The sequence below is a fragment of the Ailuropoda melanoleuca genome, chromosome 5 (genome assembly GCF_002007445.2).
Source record: "Ailuropoda melanoleuca isolate Jingjing chromosome 5, ASM200744v2, whole genome shotgun sequence".
Classification (NCBI taxonomy): domain Eukaryota; kingdom Metazoa; phylum Chordata; class Mammalia; order Carnivora; family Ursidae; genus Ailuropoda; species Ailuropoda melanoleuca.
The window spans coordinates 106,108,571-106,131,272 of record NC_048222.1 but is presented as its reverse complement, the minus strand read 5'-3'; the positions used below and the strand labels follow the sequence as shown (position 1 = coordinate 106,131,272).

The window sequence follows — 22,702 nt, the reverse complement described above, 5'->3', positions numbered from 1 at the left end:
CAGAAGCACACTCAGGAAATATGAGCAAGGAGACATCAGCCTTGCACACTTACTTGGCCTCACTACTGCTCAACAATATTTCCCAAAAAGATTATATATTCCCCTGGAGCCCCAATTTTTGCAACTATCAGTCAGGGGAATCCTCTAGATTTTAGATCTGGAGGTCAGTAGGATTTACAGTTGTAGCCCCACAGGACTGTATATAGTTGCATACTTTAAAAGCTGCTGCCTGAGGGTCAGGCTTCCAATCAGCCTGAAACTTGGTGCTAAAGGAGATCCCTCACCTTGGGACACTGACAGGACTTGGCACACCCTCAGTAATGGGGACCCATCGAAAATTAATCAGGCTGCTTACACAATCACAAGGGTTCAAGAAACAACTAAGAGCTAAGGCAAGGTTCAATGAGAAGTTTTATCACCCACGCAAAGCTACACCTTAAAGACTGGGGAAGGTAACTATTTCACCTAATATACAGAAACAAATAGAGAAGTCAAGTAAAATGAGGAAATAGATGAATATGTTCTAAATGAAAGCACAAAATAAAACCTCAGAAAAGACCTAAATGAAACAGAGATAAGGTATGGTCCCTTTACACCGATTTTATTGAGAGTTTTTATCATAAATGAATATTGAATTTCATCAAATGCTACTTCTACATCTACTGAAATGATCACATGCTTCTCATTTTTCATTTTATTAATGTGGTGCATCATGCTGATTGATTTATGGATGTTGAAACATTCTTGCATCCCTGGAATAAATTTCATTTGGTCATGGCATATGATCATCTTAATGTATTACTGAATTCAGTTTGTTAATATTTAGTTGAGGATTTTGGTATCTATGTTCATCAGGGACACTGGCCTATGACTTTTTCTTTCTTTCTTTTTCTTGTGATGTCCTTCTCTGGCTTTGGTATCAGGGTAGTACTGGCCTCATAAATGAGTTTGGAAGTGTTCATTCTCTCAATTTTTTGGAAGAGTTTGAAAATATAGGTATTAAATCTTTGAGTGTTTGGCCATCTGGTCTTGGACTTTTAGTTTTTGGGAGGTTTTTGATTACTGAGTCAATCTTCTTACTAATAATTGGTCTATTCATATTTTCTATTTGTTCCTGATTCAATCTTAAAAGATTGTGTATTTGTAGGAATTTACCATTTCTTCTATTTTGTCCAGTTTGTTGGTGTATAATTGTTCACAGAAGTCTCTTACTCTTGGTATTTTTGTGGTATCAGTTGTAAGTTCTCTCATTTCTGATTTTAATTATTTGAGTCCCTCCTTTTTTATGCTAACTCTAGGTAAACATTTGTCAATTTTTTGTTTATTTTCTTAAAGAACAAGCTCTTAGTTTCATTGACTTTTTATATTGTCTTTTTAGTATCTATTTCACTTATTTATACTCTGATCTTTATTATTTGCTTCCTTCTACTAACTTTGGGCTTCATTTCTTCTTTTAGTTCCTTTAAGTGCAAAATTAAATAATTTGAGATTTTTCTAATTTTTTTTGAGGTAGGCCTGTACTACTATGAATTACCCCTTAGAATTGCTTTTGTGGCATCCCATAGGATTTTGATATGTCACATTTCCATTTCCATTAATATCTTGGTATTTTTAAAATTTCTCCTTTGATTCTTTTGTTGAACCGATGGTTGTTTAGTAGCCTGTTGTTTAATCTCTACATATATGTGATTTTTCTACTTTTCTTCTTATAATCGATTTCTAGTGTCATACCATTCAATGGTCATGCTTGATATGATTTCAATCTTCTTAAATTTAATGTGACTTGTTTTGTGGCCCAACATGTGCTCTATCTTATAGAATGTTGCATGTGCACTTAAGAAGAATGTATGCTTTGCTGCTTTTTGGATGGAATGTTCTGCATACAGCTATTAAAACCATCTAATCTGTCATTTAAGGCTGATGTTTCACTATTAATTTCCATATGGATAATTTATCCATTAACATTAAGTGTGGTGTCAAAGTCCCCTACTATTATTGTAGATTTAATACTTATACTTCTCAAACTCTTCCAAAAAATTGAAAGAATGAACACTTCCAAACTCATTTTATGAAGGCCAGTACTACCCTGATACCAAAGCCAGAGAAGGACATCACAAGAAAAGGAAAGAAAGAAAGAAAGAAAAGAAAGAAGAAAGAAAGAAAGAAAGAAAGAAAGAAAGAAAGAAAGAAAGAAGAAAAGAAAAGAGGAGAGGAGAGGAGAGGAGAGGAGAGGAAAGGAGAGGAAAGGAGAGGAAAGGAGAGGAAAGGAAAGGAAAGGAAAGGAAAGGAAAGGAAAGGAAAGGAAAGGAAAGGAAAGGAAAGGAAAGGAAAGGAAAGACAGGACAAGACAAGTCACAGGCCGGTGTCCCTGATGAACATAGATATCAAAATCCTCAACTAAATATTAGCAAACTGAATTCAATAATACATTAAGATGATCATATGCCATGATCAAGTGAAATTTATTCCAGGATGCAAGAATGTTTCAACATCCATAAATCAATCAGCATGATGTACCACATTAATAAAATGAAGGATAAAAACATATGATCATTTCAGCAGATGCAGAAGAAGCATTTGATGAAATTCAACAATCATTTATGATAAAAACTCTCAATAAAATGGTATTGAGGCACCACACCTCAACTAATAAAAATGTCATATGTAACAAACTTAGAGCTAACATCATACTCAATAATGAAAAGCCAAAAGTTTTTCCTCTAAGATCAGGAACAAAACAAAGATGTCCACTCCCACCACTTTTACTCAACATTATATCAGAAGTCCTAGACACACCAATTAGGAAAAAAGAAAAGGAAATAAAAGGCTTCCAAATTGGAAAAGAAGTAAAATCATCACTATTTGCAGATGACATGATACTATATATAAAAAAGCATGGACTCCACCAAAATACTATTAGGTTTAATAAATGAATTCAGTAAAATTGTTGGCTACAAAATCAATATATAGAAATATACTATGTTTCTTTATAGTAATAACAAGCTATCAGAAAGACAAATTAAGAAAACAATCTTATTTACTAGTGCATCCAAAAGAATAAAATACCTAGAAATAAATTTAACCAAAGAGATGAAAGAACTGTACTTTGAAAATTATAAGACATTGATGAAAAAAATTGAAGATGACAGGAATAATTGTAAAGACATACTATGTTCATGGATTGGAAGAATTAATATTGTTAAGATGTTCATACTACTGAAAGTAATCTATAAATTCATTGACATCCCTGTCAAAATACCAGTAGCATTTTTCACAGAACTAGAAAAATCCTAAAATTCATATGGAACCAAAACAACTCCATATAACCAAAACAATCTCATAAAAGAAAAACAAAGCTGGAGGTATCATGGTCCAGGATTTCAAACTATGCTACAAAGCTATAGTGATCAAAACAGACACATGGATCAATGGAAGAGAATAGACAGCCCAGAAATAAACCTGCATTTATAAAGTCAAGTATTCTGTGATAATAGAGGTAAGAATATACAGTGATGAAAAGACAGTTTCTTCAGTAAATGATGTTGTTAAAACTGGACAGCTACATGCAAAAGAATGAAACTGGTTCACTTTCTTACACCAAAACCAAAAATAAACTCAAAGTATATTAATGGCTTAAATGAGACCTGAAAACATAAAGCTCCTAGGAGAAAACACAGGTAGTAAGTTCTGGAACACTGGTCTTAGCAGTCCTTTTTTAGATCTTTCACCTCAGGCAAGGACAAAAAGAGCAAAAATAAACAAACGGGACCACCACCAACTAAAAAGCTGTTGCACAGCAAAAGGAAACCATCAACAAAATGAAAAAAAAAAACCTAATGAATGGCAGAAATTATTTGCAAATGACATATTAGGTAAGGAGTTAACATTCAAAATATATAAAGAACTCATACAACTCAGTATCAAAAAAATCCAATTAAAATATGGGCAGAGTACACTTGAATAGATGTTTTCCCAAAGAAGACATACAGATGGTCAATAGATCTATGAAAAAATGCTCAGTATTACTAACCATCAGGGAAATGCAAATCAAAACCACAATAAGATTTCACCTCACACCCGTCAGAATGGCTACTATCAAAAAGATAAGGAATAACAAGTATTGGTGAGGAGAAAGGGGAACCCTTGTGCATTATTGGTAGGAATTGCTGCTATGGAAAACAGTGTGGATATTCCTCAAAAAATTAAAAACAGAACTGCCATACAATTCATTAATTCCTCTCTTGGTATTTTTTGAAGAAAATTAAAACACCAATTTAAAGGTATATGCACCTTTATGTTCAATGCAGCTTTACAACAGCCACCTAACTATCCATCAATAGATAAGTGGATAAAGATGTGACAGATAGATAGACAGACAGATACAATGGAATATTATTCACCCATAAAAGGGAATGAAATCTTGCCATTTTCAACATGGATGGATCTAGAGAGCATTATGCTTATGAAATAAGTCAGGCAGAGAAAGACAAAAATTGTATGATTTCACATACATGTGGAATTTAAGAACAAACGAACCAAAAAAACAAACCATAAACATACTCATATATACAAAAGAATAAATTAATGGTTGCCAGACAAAATAGATCCTAGATATTTATTTTAAAAGTCTAGACTGGTGCTTATGCAAGTCGCTCAGGGGTGTCTGTGTGTGTGTGTGTCTATAGTTCTTTTCGAGTTGAATTTTTATGCTGTACAAGAGTATCCAGGACTGTGGGAAGTGGAAGAAAGTTGCTTTATACAGACAATAAACAGCAAAAAGTTGAAATTAGTACAAGGGCAGGTGGTCCCGGCCTTAGAATAAATGTGGTCCCAGAACTATTGGGTTAAGGATAAACCAGGCCTTTTGTTCAGATTCTCCAGTTTGAACAAATCTGAAACTGTCAGCAGAGTAGATAATTCAAAACATTTTCTCAATGGAAAGAATGTAGTCAGAACTTTATTTAGAAAAATCATAGATACATTGACCAGGTGACCATACAAAACTCGATTAACTTAAAATCTACATAAGAAAATGTATACACATCATATTTAACACATGCTTTACCTTGATCATTATTCTCTGCAATCTTTTGCGTTCAAGCCATCCTCTGACATAGGCCTGCATGATGATGATCATTCTAACTACTTTTTTGGTATTTACAAATTTGGTCCTTTCCCGGAACACTTGGAAGATTTCTATGTGTGGTCCAATTCTTTTAACTTTATTGTCATGTTTACCACTTCTACTTAGAATAGACTTTACCCTAAAAATAAAATATAAAACTTTCTTACTATAGTTAACAAGAAAAATAATCACTTTTGAAAAGTCTTAAATTCGTTTTAATCATAAATGTATTAAAATAGGAAATGCAATATAATTTGTACATAGATTTCATATACATCACCTGAACATGTCAATAAGATTCTCCAAAGAAGTCTGAATGTGCCAGAATCAATATAACATATATAAAATGAACCTCATGAAGAAAGGAAATCCAAAAGAAAGAAATTTGTCAAAGCTTATCCATAACTATTCAAAAGAGTAATATATAATATTTAAGGAACAAAATATTTTCATATGACAGAGCAAGTTAGTCAAAATAACTTTCCTATCCCAGAAGCTATTTTAACATAGACTACATCAAAATTATTTGACACTGATATTCTGCTTACCAATCAACTGAAAAGTGATTTTACTTTCCAAAGGCTCTCAATCCAAAGACATGGTAGTGTGGCGTTAAGGTCGTGGACTACAGGATCACAGGAGCAAGCGACCACAATGGAAACCACGACAAGCCCTGACATACTGATGTGGATGGCCCTTGCAGTGATGATGAATGTGAGAATACTACAGACTTCCTACTATACACAGACAGACTGTAATCTTGGTAATCTTGTGTCTGCTTTTTCCATCTATATATGTTATAGTTTTCATATGGTAGTCAGTTTTTTCTAAGTCATCCAAAGTTCAAAGTCTAGTTTCCTTGCAACTTTTAGCATATAAAAATCCTTTTTTTCTTCTTAATTCCTTTTGTTTCTGTGGGTTTCACAGCTGAAATTCCAAAGAGATGCCCAGATCGATTCACATACCCAGAACTGAGTCTTGCCCTAAAAAGTGACTGTATATATATTTCTGGATCCTAGGCCCAACTTTCTTAATTCTCAGAGTGAATACCATGACTCTGTTCCTGTATTTTTTCCCTCTGAGTTTATTTTGACGTCTGCGGTAGGCTGGTTCTTGAGGAGTCATGTTCTACTTTGTACAATGGACATTATTTTTCTTTCCTTGGTGACTGAAATGTTGGTAGTCTGATTTTGATTATTTCACCCAGCCATCTAGTCTCTGTTTGGTGGTAGATGGTGGATGACAGGGAATCCCAGCTCAGTCTTTTCCATTTGTCTTTACCATGAGTCTTGAAGCTTACGATATGCCTTGTATTACATGCTGTTTGTACACCAGTATAGCTAAAAATATCTGAGACAATTTTGTTCCCACTAGAATGAAGATCAGTTCCATTTCAAGAGACTTTCATAACAAGTATTCCTTTTTTTTTTAAAGATTTTATTTATTTATTCAACAGAGATAGAGACAGCCAGTGAGAGAGGGAACACAAGCAGGGGGAGTGGGAGAGGAAGAAGCAGGCTCCTAGCGGAGGAGCCTGATGTGGGGCTCGATCCCATAACGCTGGGATCACGCCCTGAGCCAAAGACAGATGCTTAACCGCTGTGCCACCCAGGGACCCCTCATAACAAGTATTCCTTAGAGATGTTTTTGGACTCCCTGACATTCCTACTCCCAAGTAACCACAACTGAGGAGTGAAATTTGCTCGGGCACAAAAAACTGTGTTCCATATTTATTTTTAAACTATAGCTAAGGTTGTAGAACTAAGGCTGTTCATTCTCTTTGTGCTTCTGTGTATAAATGACAAAAAGTCCTTACTCTCCTTGCAAAGGAAAAGTTAGCTTTGTACAATGTTCTTATAACTGCAGCTCTTTTGTATCTATGGCTAGTTCTTTCTCTCATTCTCTCTCTTGAGAAAACTTTTTCAGATTGAGTCAAAACTTTATCATTTTGTGTTCTGGAGAAATATCTAATTTAGACAAAACTACCAGAAAAGGCAAAGAAAATGAAGCAGATTTTTCAGTTTGTTTAAATTAAAATTGATTTTGAATAGCTTAGAAGAGCGCTCTGCCTTCTAAGAGGATTTTTGTTTGGTTAATATAACAATTTTTATGAATGGGCCTTGATGTATGAAATAAACTGGTGATGAAGTTAATATGTTAATGACTACTTCTGGCTGTCCAGAGTTTCAAGACCTATAGCGAAATCTAACAAATTCTGAGTTCCTGACTTTTTCTCCTTTCCCTCAGAAGAAATAACTGTTATTGAAATACCCAAGTGAGCCAAGTTTATACCCTAAGTTCCATGCTCTAACAAGAAGAGAGAAAAAATTCTTAAAGAGCTACAAATGATTGTAAAGTGATATGTGATGCATATTGCTGAAGCACAAGAGCTCGGCTGGTCTCTTAAGTTGCCTTGAATGTCACAGAGTTCTTAGCCAAAGTGTGTGAAAAGTGGAAAGTGTGTGTGTGAGAGAGAGAACTGAAATTAGTTATTTTGGTTAAAAGCTATAGGTAATATGAGTGATTAGAACTATATTAAGTAAAAGAATTATGAAGAAATGTAAACGTGTTTGCAAAATGATGGATGTGTATTGTCTATTTATCAACTTAAAAAGAAAAATGTTTTATCTTAGGCCTTAGCCATATGGACACTGATCAATAGTACATCTCTAAATAACTGGAATGCTACAAATAACAGAAAAGGAAATTTGAGGTTGAAGAATAATTTATAGAAGGCTTGATGTAAAGTGAATTATATTTACAAATAATGGATTTGAGAAGAAGCTATAAAGTGTATGGAATTTTGGCCAAGTTAAGTCAATTTTGATAAGCTTAATCATAAAACAGAGAAATACTTGTGAATCCTTGACTGCAAAATGTTATTTAAGTGGTATACAAAAAGAATAAGATTAGAATTTGATTTACTTTCTGTTACATTGACAGACTGAGTTTTGAATCCAGAGTCTGCTCTTAAAGGAAAAATCATTTAGTGCCTTCAATATAGCTTTCTTGGACAACAAAAGTTACATACGTCACAAAAATATTCCCTTTATTATAATTATCTTTTTTTTCTTTCTAATCTACTTCTTGTAAAATCTGCTATTCCTAATATTTAATGTTACTATGGCTGTTTTACATTTTTTTGTACTCTAAAGTCACCTATGACTTTTGCTCATACTTTGGCTCCTCTAACAATTCTCTCCAATATTGTTTTCTCCAAGTTCAAATCTCAAACTTAAAAACAAAACTATTATGATATGTTTTGACCTATCTTTTAGGTCCCCCAGATGGCTGCAAGACCACACCAAAGATTTTCTTCTTCACTATATAAAAGGAGGGATGCTAAAAATGGTAAAGTATGTTTAACACAGTTATAGAAACGAACCAAAGATGATTCTTGCATATTGGCCCCTATGTTGTGTACTTCTTACATCAGGCTACACTTGAAAGCCTGCTGGCTCCAGACTCAAAATTTTTAGGCATCCAATTGTTTTAAATATCTCCCCCAAAAAAGTATAGTTTCAGCCATTTAGAGCCTACCTGCTTTGCATATCACACAAAACTATAACCAACATCTGCTAGCCATAGATAAGATAAACCTTAGGGCTGTAAAAGACTCCAGCCCACTGCAGCTCTTCAGAACTCCCTGATCCAGAGACTCGCCATCTTGCTGCTGAGTGACCTACCCAGATATGTAAGCCTTCTCTTTGACTTCCCTCTCCCATGGGAGTTCCCTTACCCTCTTTCCTTTCTGGATGGTGGTTCCATGTCATTACCTCTGGAAGGTTTTTTGCTATGAGAGACATCCCCTCTCATGTAAAGCTGCCTATATGATGCCCAAATGTAGCTTGCTATGTGCTACTGCCACCTCATAGCCAAATCTTTTCCTTGATTAGCCCCAAGATCCTTGAACTCACTATCATCACCCATAGTTTTATTTAACTGAGTACTATATTGAGAGCTGCCCTATTTTTCAAAGTGCAAAATATGAAAAGAGGTAACTAATTAAAAAAAAGTTCTGCCTCCTTAAGTTAAATATATAGCAACCAAAATACTATTAATATAAATGTATTAGAAGCACCCTGTGGTAAGTTGCTTTCATTGATGGCCAATTAATGCTTCCTTATATCCCTATCTTCACAATGACATTTTACAGCTCCATGAATCAAGAGGTAAAATCTATTTACCCTCCTATGAATGTGGGTTGGCCTTGCGAATTGCTTTGGCCAAAAGAATCCAATGGAAGTGATGTTGTTCTAATTTTCAGCATGTACCTGAGAGGCCTTGAACAGTTCCATTCTCTGAAACTTACATCCACAGAAGAACAAGCCAGCAAGCCTCTTAAGGATGAGAGATAATATGGAGAACAGACAAGTTGTAGCCACTCAAGTGAACCTGGGTGGCATCAGCTGAGTATGGACTAAACCATCAGAATTGCCTCATGAGAAATAACAGTTATTGTTTTAAGCCACTAAGTCTTGTGGTGTTATTACAGCAACAGATAACAGATACACATATTTATGTTTTTACCCAAAGCTAATACTGTAACTGTCAAATTGATTTTTATTTTTTAAATTTTTTAAAGGTTTTATTTATTTATTTATTTATTTATTTATTTGACATGGAAGAAAGGGGGAGAGAGCAAGCACAAACAGGGGGAGCAGATATCATTTATCTAGATGTGGTGGTTCCTAATTAGGAGCATGGACTCCCTTATTATGTGAAAATTATTGGCACTGAGTCCTAAATAATAACCAGCCTGGTCCCTCTGCCACTGCTTAAGAAATTCCCATCAGATAAAATAAACTTCTGGACAAACCAGGAATATTAGGAAAACTTAAGATATTAACAAGAGAAAAAGAAAACTTATGCATTATATATAATGTAGGTAAAATCTAGAAGAGGAAAATGGGATGATTCCTGAATACCAACTTCGATATAAGAATGATAATAAAAAAATATTTCTGCCACATAAAATCACTTTAAAAGATGATGACACTAGGGTTCTATCAATCTTCTCAACAGAAATCACTAATGCCTTCATATCATATAATTCTAGTTTTGCTAACCATACAGTATAGACATTTTTATGCTTTAATCAACATTTCTGATTCTATCTTTGTTACTGAAGTTGGCCCAGTAAAACACCAAGTTAACAATACTGACTAAAAAGTGCTGAACAAACTTACTTTGCCAAAACCTTAATTAGAAGTACAATCTGACCACAAAATAAGGCTGAGAAGCAAACTGGCAACTCATTTTCCCTTCAATCATGAGCAATTGTATGCATATTACCTTACAGTCAGGAAAAGAAAAGCATCTTTTATCCTGTGATAAACACAGATACACACGTACTTTGGAGATACTGGCAGGTTCAACTCAAGACCAGCACAATACAATGACACTAAAAGTGAATATTGCAATGAAGTGAGTCAAATGAATTTGTGGGTTTCCCAGTGCACATGAAGTTATATTTATACTATACTGTTGTCTATTAAGTGTACCATAGCATTATGTCTAAAAAACCAATGTGTATACCTTAATTTAAAAATAATGTATTGCTTAAAAAATGCCAACCATCATCTGAGGTTTCAGTGAGCTGTAATCTTTTTGCTGGTGCAGGGTTTTGCCTCCATATTGCTGGCTGCTGACTGATCAGGGTGGTGGTGGCTGCTGAAGGCTGGAGTGGCTTTGGCACTTTCTTAAAACAAGACAGTGATAAAATTTTTCATATTGACTGACCCTTCCTTTCATGAACGATTTTTCTGTAGCATGTGATGCCATCTGATAGCATGTACCACAGGAGAGCTTCTTTCAAAATTGGAGCCAATCTTCTTAAACTCTGCTGCTACTTTAATAGCTAAGTTTATGCAATATTCTAAATTCGTTGTTAGCTGAGTTTATGCAATATTCTGAAGTCTTTGTTGTCATCTCATCAATCTTCATAATCTTCATAATATCTCCACCAGAATTAGATTCCATTTCAAGAAAACACTTTCTTTACTCATCCATAAGAAGCAACTTCTCATCTGTTCAAGTTTTATCATGAGATTGCAACAGCTCAGTCACAACTTCAGGCTCCACTTCTAATTTCAGTTTTCTCTCTATTTTCACCACACCTGCAGTTACTTCCTCCGCTAAAGTCTTGAATCCCCAAAGTCGTCCAAGAGAGTTGGAATCAACTTCTTCCAAACCCCTCTTTATGTCAATATCTTTACTTCTTCCCATGAATCACAAATGTGGTGAATGGCGCCTAGAATGGTGAATCCTTACAGAAGATTTTCAATTGACTTTGCTTAGATCCACCAAAGGAATCACTATCTGTGACAGCTACAGCCTTACAACATGTAATTCTTTTTTTTTTTTTTAAAGATTTTATTTTATTTTATTTTTTTTAAAGATTTTATTTATTTTTATTTATTTATTCGACAGAGATAGCCAGCGAGAGAGGGAACACAAGCAGGGGGAGTGGGAGAGGAAGAAACAGGCTCATAACGGAAGAGCCTGATGTGGGGCTCGATCCCGTAATGCCGGGATCACGCCCTGAAGGCAGACGCTTAACCGCTTAACCGCTGTGCCACCCAGGCGCCCCACAACATGTAATTCTTAAATAAGAACACTTAAAAGTCAAAATTACTACTTGACCCATGGGCTGCAGAATGCATGCTGTGTTAGCAGTCATGAGAACAACATTCATCTCATTGTCCATCTCTATCAGAGCTCTTGGATGACCAGGTGCATTGTCAGTGAACAGTACTATTTTGGAAAGAATCTTTTTTCTGAACAGTAGGTTTCAACAGTGAGCTTAAAATATTTAGTAAACCATGCTATAACAGATGTTCTATTACCCAAAATTTATTGTTCCACTTACAGAGCATAGGCAGAGTAGATTTAACATAATTCCTAAGGATCCTAAGATTTTTGGAATGGTAAATGAGCATTGCCTTCAACTTAGTCACCAGCTGCATTCACCCCCAACAAGAGTCAGCCTGTCCTCTGAGCCTTTGAAGCCAGACACTGACTTCTCTCTAGCTATGAAAGTCCAAGATGGCATCTTTTTACTGTATAAGGCTGTTTCATGTACAGTGAAAATCTGTTATTCGTCTGTATGCATTGTAGTCTTCATGAATTATCCTGGTGGACCTTCTGGATGATGCTGCAGCTTCTCTTTCAGCATGTGTTACTTTATCTTGCACTGTTGTGTTATGGAGACGGCTTCTTTCCTTAAACCTCATGAACCAGCCTCTGCTAGTTTCCAACTTTTCTCCTGCAGCTTCTTCACCTCTCTCAGCCTTCACAGAACTGAAGAGAAACTTAGGCCTTTGTCCTTGCTAGATTAGGCTTGGCTGGTTTGATCTTCCATCCAGACCACTCAAACTTTCTCCATATCAGCAGTGAGACTGTTTAGCTTCCTTATCATTCATGTATTCACTGAAACAGCACTTTTAATTTCCTTGAAGAACATTTCCTTTGCACTCAAAACTTGGCTGTTTGGTACAAGAGGCCTACTTTTCAGCTTATCTGGGCCTTAGACATGCCTTCCTCACTAAGCTTAATCATTTCTAGCTTTTGGCTTAAAGTGAGGAATGTGCGACCTTTCCTTTCACTTGAACACTTAGAGGCTGTTGTTGGGTTATTAATGGGCCCGACTTCAATACTGTTGTGACTCAGGGAATAGAGAGGCCTGAGGAGAGGAGACAGATGGGGGAACAGCCAGTTGGTGGAGCAGTCAGAACACACACATTTATGGATTATGCTTGTCATTCCATATGGGTGTGGTCTGTGGTGCCCCAAAACAGTTATGACCTAACAACAAAAATCACTGATCACAGAACCATAACAAATACAATAACAATGAAAAAGTTTGAAAAATTGCGAAAATTACCAAAATATAACACAGACACACAAAGTTAGCAAATGCTGTTGGGAAAAAGTCGCCACTGGACTTGCTCAACACAGGGTTGCCACAAACCTTCATTTTGAAAAAAAAAGCTTCTATCTGCAAAGCACAATAAAATGAAGCACAGCAAAACAAAGCATGCCCATAATTCTCTCTAGACTAATCTCTAAAAGAAAAAGAAATGTAGAAAAGCTGCATGTATGAATATATCAATCATAGTTTCATTTATGATGGGAGAAATCCAGAAACAAATACCTAGGGGCGCCTGGGTGGCACAGCGGTTAAGCGTCTGCCTTCGGCTCAGGGCGTGATCCCGGCGTTATGGGATCGAGCCCCACATCAGGCTCCTCCGCTATGAGCCTGCTTCTTCCTCTCCCACTCCCCCTGCTTGTGTTCCCTCTCTCGCTGGCTGTCTCTATCTCTGTCAAATAAATAAATAAAATCTTAAAAAAAAAAAGAAAAAAAAAAGAAACAAATACCTAAGTAAATTGTGCTATATCCAATCAATAAATTATGAGGTCATAAAAGTGATATTTATGAAGATTATGTAATAAATTAAGAAAATGCTTATGATTCCAAAAAATGATATTAAGAGAATGAAGACTTTAAATTATATGCATTATATGATTGCAACATTATTTTTTAAGTGACATATATAAATAAGGCCAGAAAGAAACATGCCAAAATATTATTAGTGACTATTAATGCAGTGGTTCTGAATCAAGGGTGGCACCTAAGAAATATTTTCAAGGAACTCCTGCTTAGGGCCTGTCCACATAGATTCTGATTCATCTCCAACAAAACGCAAATCCATGATTAAACACTAAGTTGTAAAGAGAAAATCTTCCATTAATGAGACATGATTATGGTTGACCACTGAAGAACATGGATTTGAAGTGCAGGTCCACTTATATGAGGATTTTTTTATGATACAGTGCAGTACTGTAAAAGTATTTTCTTTATGATTTGCTTAATAACATTTTCTTTTCTCCAGGTGACTTTACTGTAAGAGTACAGTATATGATAGATATACAAACTGTGTCAGTTGACTTTTTATTATCAGTAAGGCTTCTGATCAACAGTGGGCTATTACTATTAAGTTTGGGGGTAGTCAAAAGTTATACGTAAATTTTTTATTGTGTGGGGGCTCAGCCCCCCAACCCCTAATATTATCCAATGGTCAACTATATTTGTTTCTTATTTTCTATACTATTTCAGATTTTCTGAAATAGATTGATGTGCATTATACAACATAAAAGAAACATATAATAACTAATCCATTAATAGCAATAGTAGCTGCAATTTCTTATTAAACATTTGCTTCAGATATACTGTCTCCTTTAATCATCAAAATAATTTTACTGGATAAATGTTGCTATCCTGATTTTACACATTGATGCAAAAGAAATTAGGTGACTTCCAAAAAGATCATGAAGCTGTAATTAGCACAGTCTGAATTCAAAGCTTTCTTGACTTGTATGTGATAAAATCAAAAGAGAACAAAGTCGTCATTACTTCCAAAGGGTTGGTCTTGGAAATGCCCAATCCCCAATTGGTTAGGATGATTTGGGTGACTGGCTTTAGGTTTTTCTTCTTTCGTGTGTTTCAGCAAACTGAAAAGATACGGTCATACCACATATACTGAGATGGAGGAAGCATCGTGACCGTCAAATATAAGGAGGCCAAGCAACCTCTCACAAGAGAATCAGTAGGAACTATCCTTTGCTTACCCTTTAAGTGTAATTTTAAAATTCATCTTCTTTCACAATGTCTTAACACAATTCTGATAGGGAGAGAATTCTCATTTTTACAGATTCTTAGCCACTAAAAAGTGTTTATAAAACTCTTCTAGAAAATCTTTATGAAGATAAAAATGTAAGTCATTAAAGGCTAGATAATAAAGCCAGTTTTCAGCATGAAGAGACCACCTGCTTGGTCCTCAGGCTACCTCCTATTAAAGTCACCCTAAGAAAGCTTAAGAGAAAGACCAAGGCTGGCTGCATAGCTGAATTTGACTTTTTCACTTGAAGTTTGACAAATCTATGATCAAGGTATGAAATCAAATAGTTTTCAAGGAGAAGAAATCGTTAAGCAAGATTACATGTGAGAAAAGATACAATAAGTTAATTAGTAAGTTAATCGTGTCTGAACATTAGACACTGAGCTTGGCAAACATTTGAACGGGGAATTTCCTTTCAACTGCTAATGCTTATAGGGTAATATATATTAAACACTAAATCAGTTTTAGAGTTTGGTTCAGATATTGCTACTAATTAGTTTTGGCTGATATTGAAGTATTTTGTGTGCTCCATTTATAAAAGCACTGCTTGCCCATCTGTTCATAGGTTGAAAGTGATTAAAGGATACTTATTTTGGCTGTTGTAAAAGCCAAATACTTTTTAAGCTGCAAATATGTGACAAAACCAGTTAAGGTTGCCAAGTTCAGAAATATATTAAAAGAGATTTGTGATGCTTCCCTCCCCCAATTCCTCTTCCAACCTGCATTATCGAAAAGTAAATATCACTGTTTTCCTGATTAGACTAGCATGCCTCTTTGTCCAAATGCTTTGCAATTTCGTTATAATTTTCACAATTTACCCTGATTTGGATCCTCTGCTACCAAGCTGTGTTGGGGGCTTTCGTTTCCTGTATGTGCAGCCTTGAAGTAGAAACATGTGATGCCCTCGTGCTTTGAATGCCAGATTTGAAAGCAACGTGGGTAACGAGTGAAATAAGTTTGCAGCCTACTTTAATCCCCCACATGAGGTCTGTTCAGTTTGAAAACAATGCATTAAGTTCAGCACAGAGTTTTTTTTAAAAAGAAAGATTTTAAGAACACGGATGCAGTACATTTCCCTGAGTAATATAGTCTTAATGCTATTTAATACTCCATTTTCAAAAATTCCCAAGGGGTTTAGTACTTCATGCTATCAAAACCTGTACACTTTGAGCAGGGCTCCTAGGACTTTTCAAAATAAGATGGATTCTCCTGAAGTGGAAGATAATACCACTTTAATCCAGGCAAAATGTTTCATTTCAATATCTGAATGAAATGCCTTTCCCTCTGTTCCTTATACACTCCCTTTGTATCTTGATCATTCCTCACGATGTCAGCCTGCCCAACCCCCCACCAAAAAAAACCCCAAGCGTCTTCCTATTTTTGGCTGCTCCCAATTCCACAGCAATCTCTTTAACTAGATCATATTAAAGGGTGGAGGTCGATATTCTATCGAAAGCCTTTAGGGTATTTGCTTTAAACAGTTTACTACCTGAAGTTCTCTAACTAGTACCTATCCAGAAATGCAAGTGATAGAATGGGCTGGGAGGATTTCCTCTCCCTGCCCCTCTCACACCTGATTTTCCCCTAAAGGAAATCTCCCAGCTTATTATGTCATATCCATGGAAAGATGGGTTTTGTTATTACTGCTGCTGCTGCTTGGTTTCAATTTATCAACAACTTTTCTTCAAAACATTTAGAAATATATAAATTCCAAATTCAGTTCAAAAAACACAATTATTCTCTCCCTCACATATAAACATTTTGGAGGAGCACTATATATTGTGAAATAAAGTGACATTGTCATTTTACATAGTAGAAAAACAAAAGGAGAAAGGAAATGGTATTTTTGTTCAAATTTAATTGATTCTGATTTTATGGTCAAGGTAATCTATGATGCACTTTCAGGGAATTCTCTTTAATACAAACATTTAAAACTCCGTTTTATTGTGCCTACACGTTTTATCTGTAGGGCACTGAAAAAAATTACCTTGAAGATGCCTGAAATGACTAGGATATTCGTGCCAAGGGTGTTAAGAGTAGCTAATTCTTCTGTGGCACAACCAGAGTTGTCCGTTTTTCATGATCTTACCTATGAAGTATAGGGAACAAGAGTTGTCCACTCTTCCTCCCAATACAGTCATTTGCTTACTCCTCTTGGGGCAGCCCTCGGCTCCTGACCCAAACTTCAGTCTGTCATGGAGGAGAGCTGGCTCTACCCACCACCATCACCCTCCCTCACCTTTCCTCAAAAAGGGCAGGCAATGAAGACTGGCACACTATTCACAGATTCCTTGTCTCTAAAAGAGAATTCAAGTGACTCTAAAAACATTTTCTGATATTATTCTCAATATTTCAGTCCCAACCACATATATGTTTTAGGGACTGCCACGGCCAGGAATTCAGAGACCCTCATGCAGGCACACATGGAGTGATGGTCAGACTGTGGTAGGTCAAATTCTATGAGAAAAGCAGGAAGTGTAGACAGTCTTCAGGGCAACCTGGAGGAGAAAAAGGGGGGAATTTATAGCCTCTTCTTCCCATGCTTCTGCCCCTCACTCTCCCTCAGTGAGTTCTTCCATGGAAAAGTAACTGAAAATCTGGTTTTTCCTGCTGGAGACATTCATTCATCCTCATTTTACTTGTGGGCAGGATTACTGTGTTTTATAGATGAGGATTTAGGTGTGTTTCTCCACCCAGGATTCTGCTTGTTGCTCCTCAGACATTTTCATCCTGATTCTATGTAGGAATCACAGCTTCACAGGGCCTTCCCCTTTAATCAGACCCAGCCATTCTTTTTCCCAGGTACGGATTCCATGTAGCCAGTTTCTTCCTCACTCATTATTACATCCTTCAGCAGACACCAGTGGAATTATGAATATCCCATGCATATGACAGGCAAAGTAAACTCAAGACTTTTCTAGGTCTTAGCCATCTCTGCTCCAAAGAAAGCAGAAGTCCCTAAGTCAGCCTGTAGCTTAGGCCAACATGCTCGAGCTCTGTTTTACCAGAGAATCCAACTATCAGAACTTCGTTGCTTCACATCTTCTTTGGCCTGCCTACTGGTGTGGTGTTTTTCCATCCAGTTGGGCAAGGCTGAAAAAACCATATGGTGCTGACCTAATGATCTTTGGTGACTCTCACTGATTCTGGACACGTTCAAAGATCTAGGCTCCAATGATCCACCACCAGCCTTGCTCCTTTTTGGGCGTACAGATTTCTTGAGTAGAACCCTTACACAGGAGAATAAGTAATACAAGAAAGACACCAAAGCTCCACAATCAACAACTAAGAGGAAGTTTCCAAATTCTTGGCAATAGTCATAAGCCAGGGCCCAACAGTTCCTGAAGATTCAGAGTCAAGTAGCCATTCTAAAAGCCAGGGAAATAGTCATAAGCCAGGAAAGCCCGGGTAGGTGGAAAATCAGCACAAAGGACAAACCAAGAACCATAAAATGGTATCAGGAAAAAGAAATTGAGAATTGAGGCAATTATTTGACCTGACTTAGCTACCTTTATCCTCTTCTGACACTACTAAGGAACAATCCTGAGGAAGGCAGGTCTGGAATAGTGAACATGCAACTAAATGTTAATACTTGACCTCAAGGTGTGTGACCTTGGGGATGGTAGCATCACCCAGGACAAGCAGTTCTCTGGTAGGTGTTTTCCCAGATTTCTTTGCGTCACAAGATTATGGCACTGGAGCACCATCAAGGTGATTCACCACAGCTCGCTCTGCTAACTCGATAACCCTAGCAGAAAGCAACTATGTCATCCTCGGCATCGACAGAGCTGCGAGTCAAGGGGAACACTGGACATAGTCAGATATGCCCCCCAGCTTGCTACTCAAAGTGTGGTCTGAGGACCAGCAGCATCGGCATCACTTGGCATTTACTGGAACTGCAGTATCTCAGGCTGTACTGATTCTATGAGGCTCACGAAGAATGACCATCAGACTGAAAAGGATAGAACGGAAGCTCAAACCGAGGGAAAGATCTCATAAACAAAACTGAAGCTGCTCTTTGTTATTTAAATTTTCTGGGCTCAGGCAAATAATCTTCCAGATTCATCTGTTGATCTGCTGTCTTTGAGAAACTGGACAATGAATGTGACATGACAATTCTGGAGAATGGTAAATGCCTTCATTTTCAAAAAGGAAAGAGTGTAAAAATTATGAAGTACGGGCTAGTAAGTATGGACCAGATTTTATCAGTTATCAACTGGATGATATGTAATTAAAGCAGTAATGGTGCCAAGAGCCAGAATGCGCATAAAAAGAATGCCATGCTACCTTGAATTTCTTTTATTTTATTGTAATTTTATTATTTATTCTTGTTTTGTTTTTACTAGATTGCTATACAGGGAATGATCTGTGATGTTTCCAAATGTCAGGAAGGCAATTTTCAAGGTTCTCATAAAATCTTTGTGAACTGGGTAAAGAAATATAAGCTAATTGGGTGGTTTTGGATGATAGGAAGGATAGTATCATTACTGAGATAAGGAATATAGGAGAGATTTGGAGAGGGGCATACATAATTATTTCAGTTTTGAGAAATGGCTATGGGATAGTCCAGAAAAGATACCAGTAGGCAGTAGAAAATTTGAAATAGAAGCTACAAATCACCAGAAAGGGAAGAAAATTGATTAGAAGACAGAGAAAAGATTTTAAAAAATGTAATTAATGCATTGAACAAATATTCATTCATTCATTCAGTGTAAGATGCTCTTCTAGCACTGAAAATACACTAGTAAATAAAACAGAAAATTCCCGCCTGCACTGGGCTTATATTCTAGTGGGAAAGACAAACAGTAATCACAGTAAACAACTTAACTACACAGTATGTTAGAAGGCAATATGTGTTATGATTAAAAAAATAAATTAAGCATGGAAGATAGGGAGTGTGAGCAGGGGTGGAAGATATCATTTTAAATGTGGATCATGGCAGGTGTAGGATTCTTGGAAAGGTAATATGTGAACTAATTATCTTAGGTAAATGTGACAAGGAGCTAAATCCAATGTTGGAATGTGACAGCTTTACTTGCAAAGCTCTGCAATTGGTTAATGTATATGATTGTACAGATAATTCCTCTCAGACCCATGAAGATAGTTAGGTACCCTTCCTCCATCACGGCAATTACCACATTACTTTATAATTACCTCTGGGTCTATCACCCTTCTATACTCTGAATTCCCCAAGAACAACAACTTTTCTTTGTGTGCTTGGCAATATATAGTGAAGAAAACAGGGGCAGAGAAAGAGAAGAGGGATGAAAGGAGAACAAAATGGAGATACATTTGAATATCTGGGGTCTTAGGGTTTGCTTGTTTAGGTTTTGTTTTTTGTTTTTTGTTTTTCAGAATTTAAATCAATGTGAGTATTGCCCTTAAGAAACTGCTCACCAAAACTGACATCATGGGCTTCGTGCATTGATCCACAGTGTTGACAGTTTGGTCCCACTCTAGATTGCATAGATAAAATTACATCTGAAATACTGTGTTTTTTTCCTAAACAACAAACTGTAAAAGGGATACTTTTGAGTATGGTTGGCATTTGTCCCATTCCTCTGTTTCATACCTCCTTCTCTTTCATAGAGCTGCACTTCTTCCACTCATGTGACTCCTACATGATTTGTCCTGGGCTGATCATGTCAATGTTGGAAGGTCAGCCAGAGTAATCCAGGGAGGGGGTTATGGGGGGGTATAGTAAGATAAGTTTCCTTTTGGTAAGAGCAGGAAGTAAGTCAATTGCAAATAGCTGGAAGTCAGCCATTTTCCTTAACACATGGAGAAAAAAAATCCATAGTAAGAGGTATTAAAGTCAAGCAGGAGCAAGCAGAGATTTCAAATAAATGAAAAGAGGATACATCTTGAAGACATTACATCTGACCTCTGAACAACATGGGGGTTAGAGGCACTGACTCCCTGTGCAATAAAAAAATGAGTATAACTTTTGACTCTCCAAAAACCTAACTACAAATAGCCTACTGTTGACTGGAAGCCTTAATGATAACATCCACAGTCAATTAACACATATTTTGTATGCTATGTGCATCATATACTGTACTCTTACAATGAAGTAAGCTGGGAAAAAATGTCACTAAGAAAATCATAAGGAAGAGAATATAGATTTATAGTACTTTTATAGTACTTTACTGTAAAAAAAAAATCCACATATAAGTGGACCCTTGCAGTCCAAACCCACTTTGTTCAAGGGCCAACTGTACTTGAGTTTGTGGAACCAGCTGAGCCTGAGATGTTGAACAGATAGAAAGAACAGATGCCTACCATACTCTACTCTCTTGGAATCTCCACTTACATGAGCATACGGATTCAAGTATCATTTTGCTTAAACTAAGTTGAATTACCATTCTAATGAAGATGTTGTAAAACCATTTTATGTATATAAACTGAAGGGCTTAATCTAAAAAGAGAAGACGGATAACTAGGGTGGTGGCTTCAAGAAGACAAAATCAGGACCAATGGGTAACTAGCTCAAGGAACATAGGTGATGAGCTTCACACAGAGAAGTGTTTGAAAATCAGAGCAGTCCTTAGAATTAAATGGGATGCCACTTGAACAGAAGCATTATGAATCTCTGGAGTTTTCCAGTAAAGATGTACCCCTTAGATAGAGGGTTTGAGTAGAAAATCTCTAAGGTTCCTTAAACTCTGGGATTCTATTATTCTCAAAGGCAAAACACACAAGTGGAAATATTGTTGGAGAAATACTATTCCCCATATATTTATTTTCAAAAATTCTTACGCTGAGTGCTGACCCAGAAAAAAAAAAAACTGCTCGTGGAAGATATCTAACCATAAACAAACTAATGTTACATTATTAGGTAACAAAATTTCCGAAGAGATCAAAGGCAAGTTATCAGGCAGTAAATAGTAAACTTGTATTGAGATAAAATAAGAGGACTTGACCCCTTCCAGGAAAAAATGGTAATGAACCAATACAGTAATTTCAGAGTTAAGGAAGCATTCAAGTACTCACCTAAATTTCCAGACTCTGAAATGTGAATTTCATACTTACATATGGAATAAATGTATTAGATTCCATTATATCAAAAAAGAGAAAATTTAGAATAGTGCAATTTTATGTTTTATTAACATATTAGTTACTCACATCCTGTTGCTACTCTCCATTTAGTTCCAGTATGCTACAAAATAGTAAGGAAGAAGTATGTAATTATTCCACATCTACATATTTACATGAACTATCTGGACGCTTAAAATCCTAAAGAATAAAAAAAAGTAAAAAAAAAAAAATAAGGAACTTAGGGGTTCCAAAATGGTATACTTTTTCATAGATGGTGTATTCAAATAACATTTTTATCATCCAGAATTGAAACAGATACTGAAAAGGTGAAAGGCTGATGACCAGCCTCTGAACTTATTATAACTAGAAAGTTAATATTATGAATCAACACTAGAATGTTTTTCCTCTATGAATTAAAGATCTGTCAACTGTTCTCTTCTATACTTGCAAATCAGTCCGTTATTTAAAAAAAACAATTATGTGCTTTAGAAATTCAACAAAAGGCAAATTTATCACTGAGGTCATATGAATCTGCAAGGGATTAACAGCTCACTGCAGAGACACATCAAAAGAAAATAAGTGTCTTATTCATGGAATACAATAGGTTATATGAAGGAAAAAGAAGATACTTGCCATATGGTTAGAGGTACTAAACAAATTCAAGTAGACATCAAAGAAGACTATTTATATATGTATATAGAAAATCTCACAGAAAATAAATGTATAGTGTCCTCATAATCATACAAAAGATTATAACTGATAAAACTCCTGGCTCACAATTTTTGCTTAGATGTTGAGAATGGACTCTGTGTATGCTGATGCATTATTTCCCTTTACCTAATCATATAAACTGCATTTG

The 22,702-nt window shown here is 36.1% G+C and overlaps 1 protein-coding gene across 1 annotated transcript in view; it reads right to left on the bottom strand.

Moving 5' to 3' along the window:
• Positions 1 to 22,702, bottom strand: part of IQCM (IQ motif containing M) — a 452,018-nt gene that overhangs the window by 200,503 nt on the left and 228,813 nt on the right. The window contains 1 exon segment of the mRNA XM_034661734.1: positions 5,066 to 5,264. Within this exon segment, the coding sequence (XP_034517625.1) occupies positions 5,066 to 5,264 (199 nt within the window).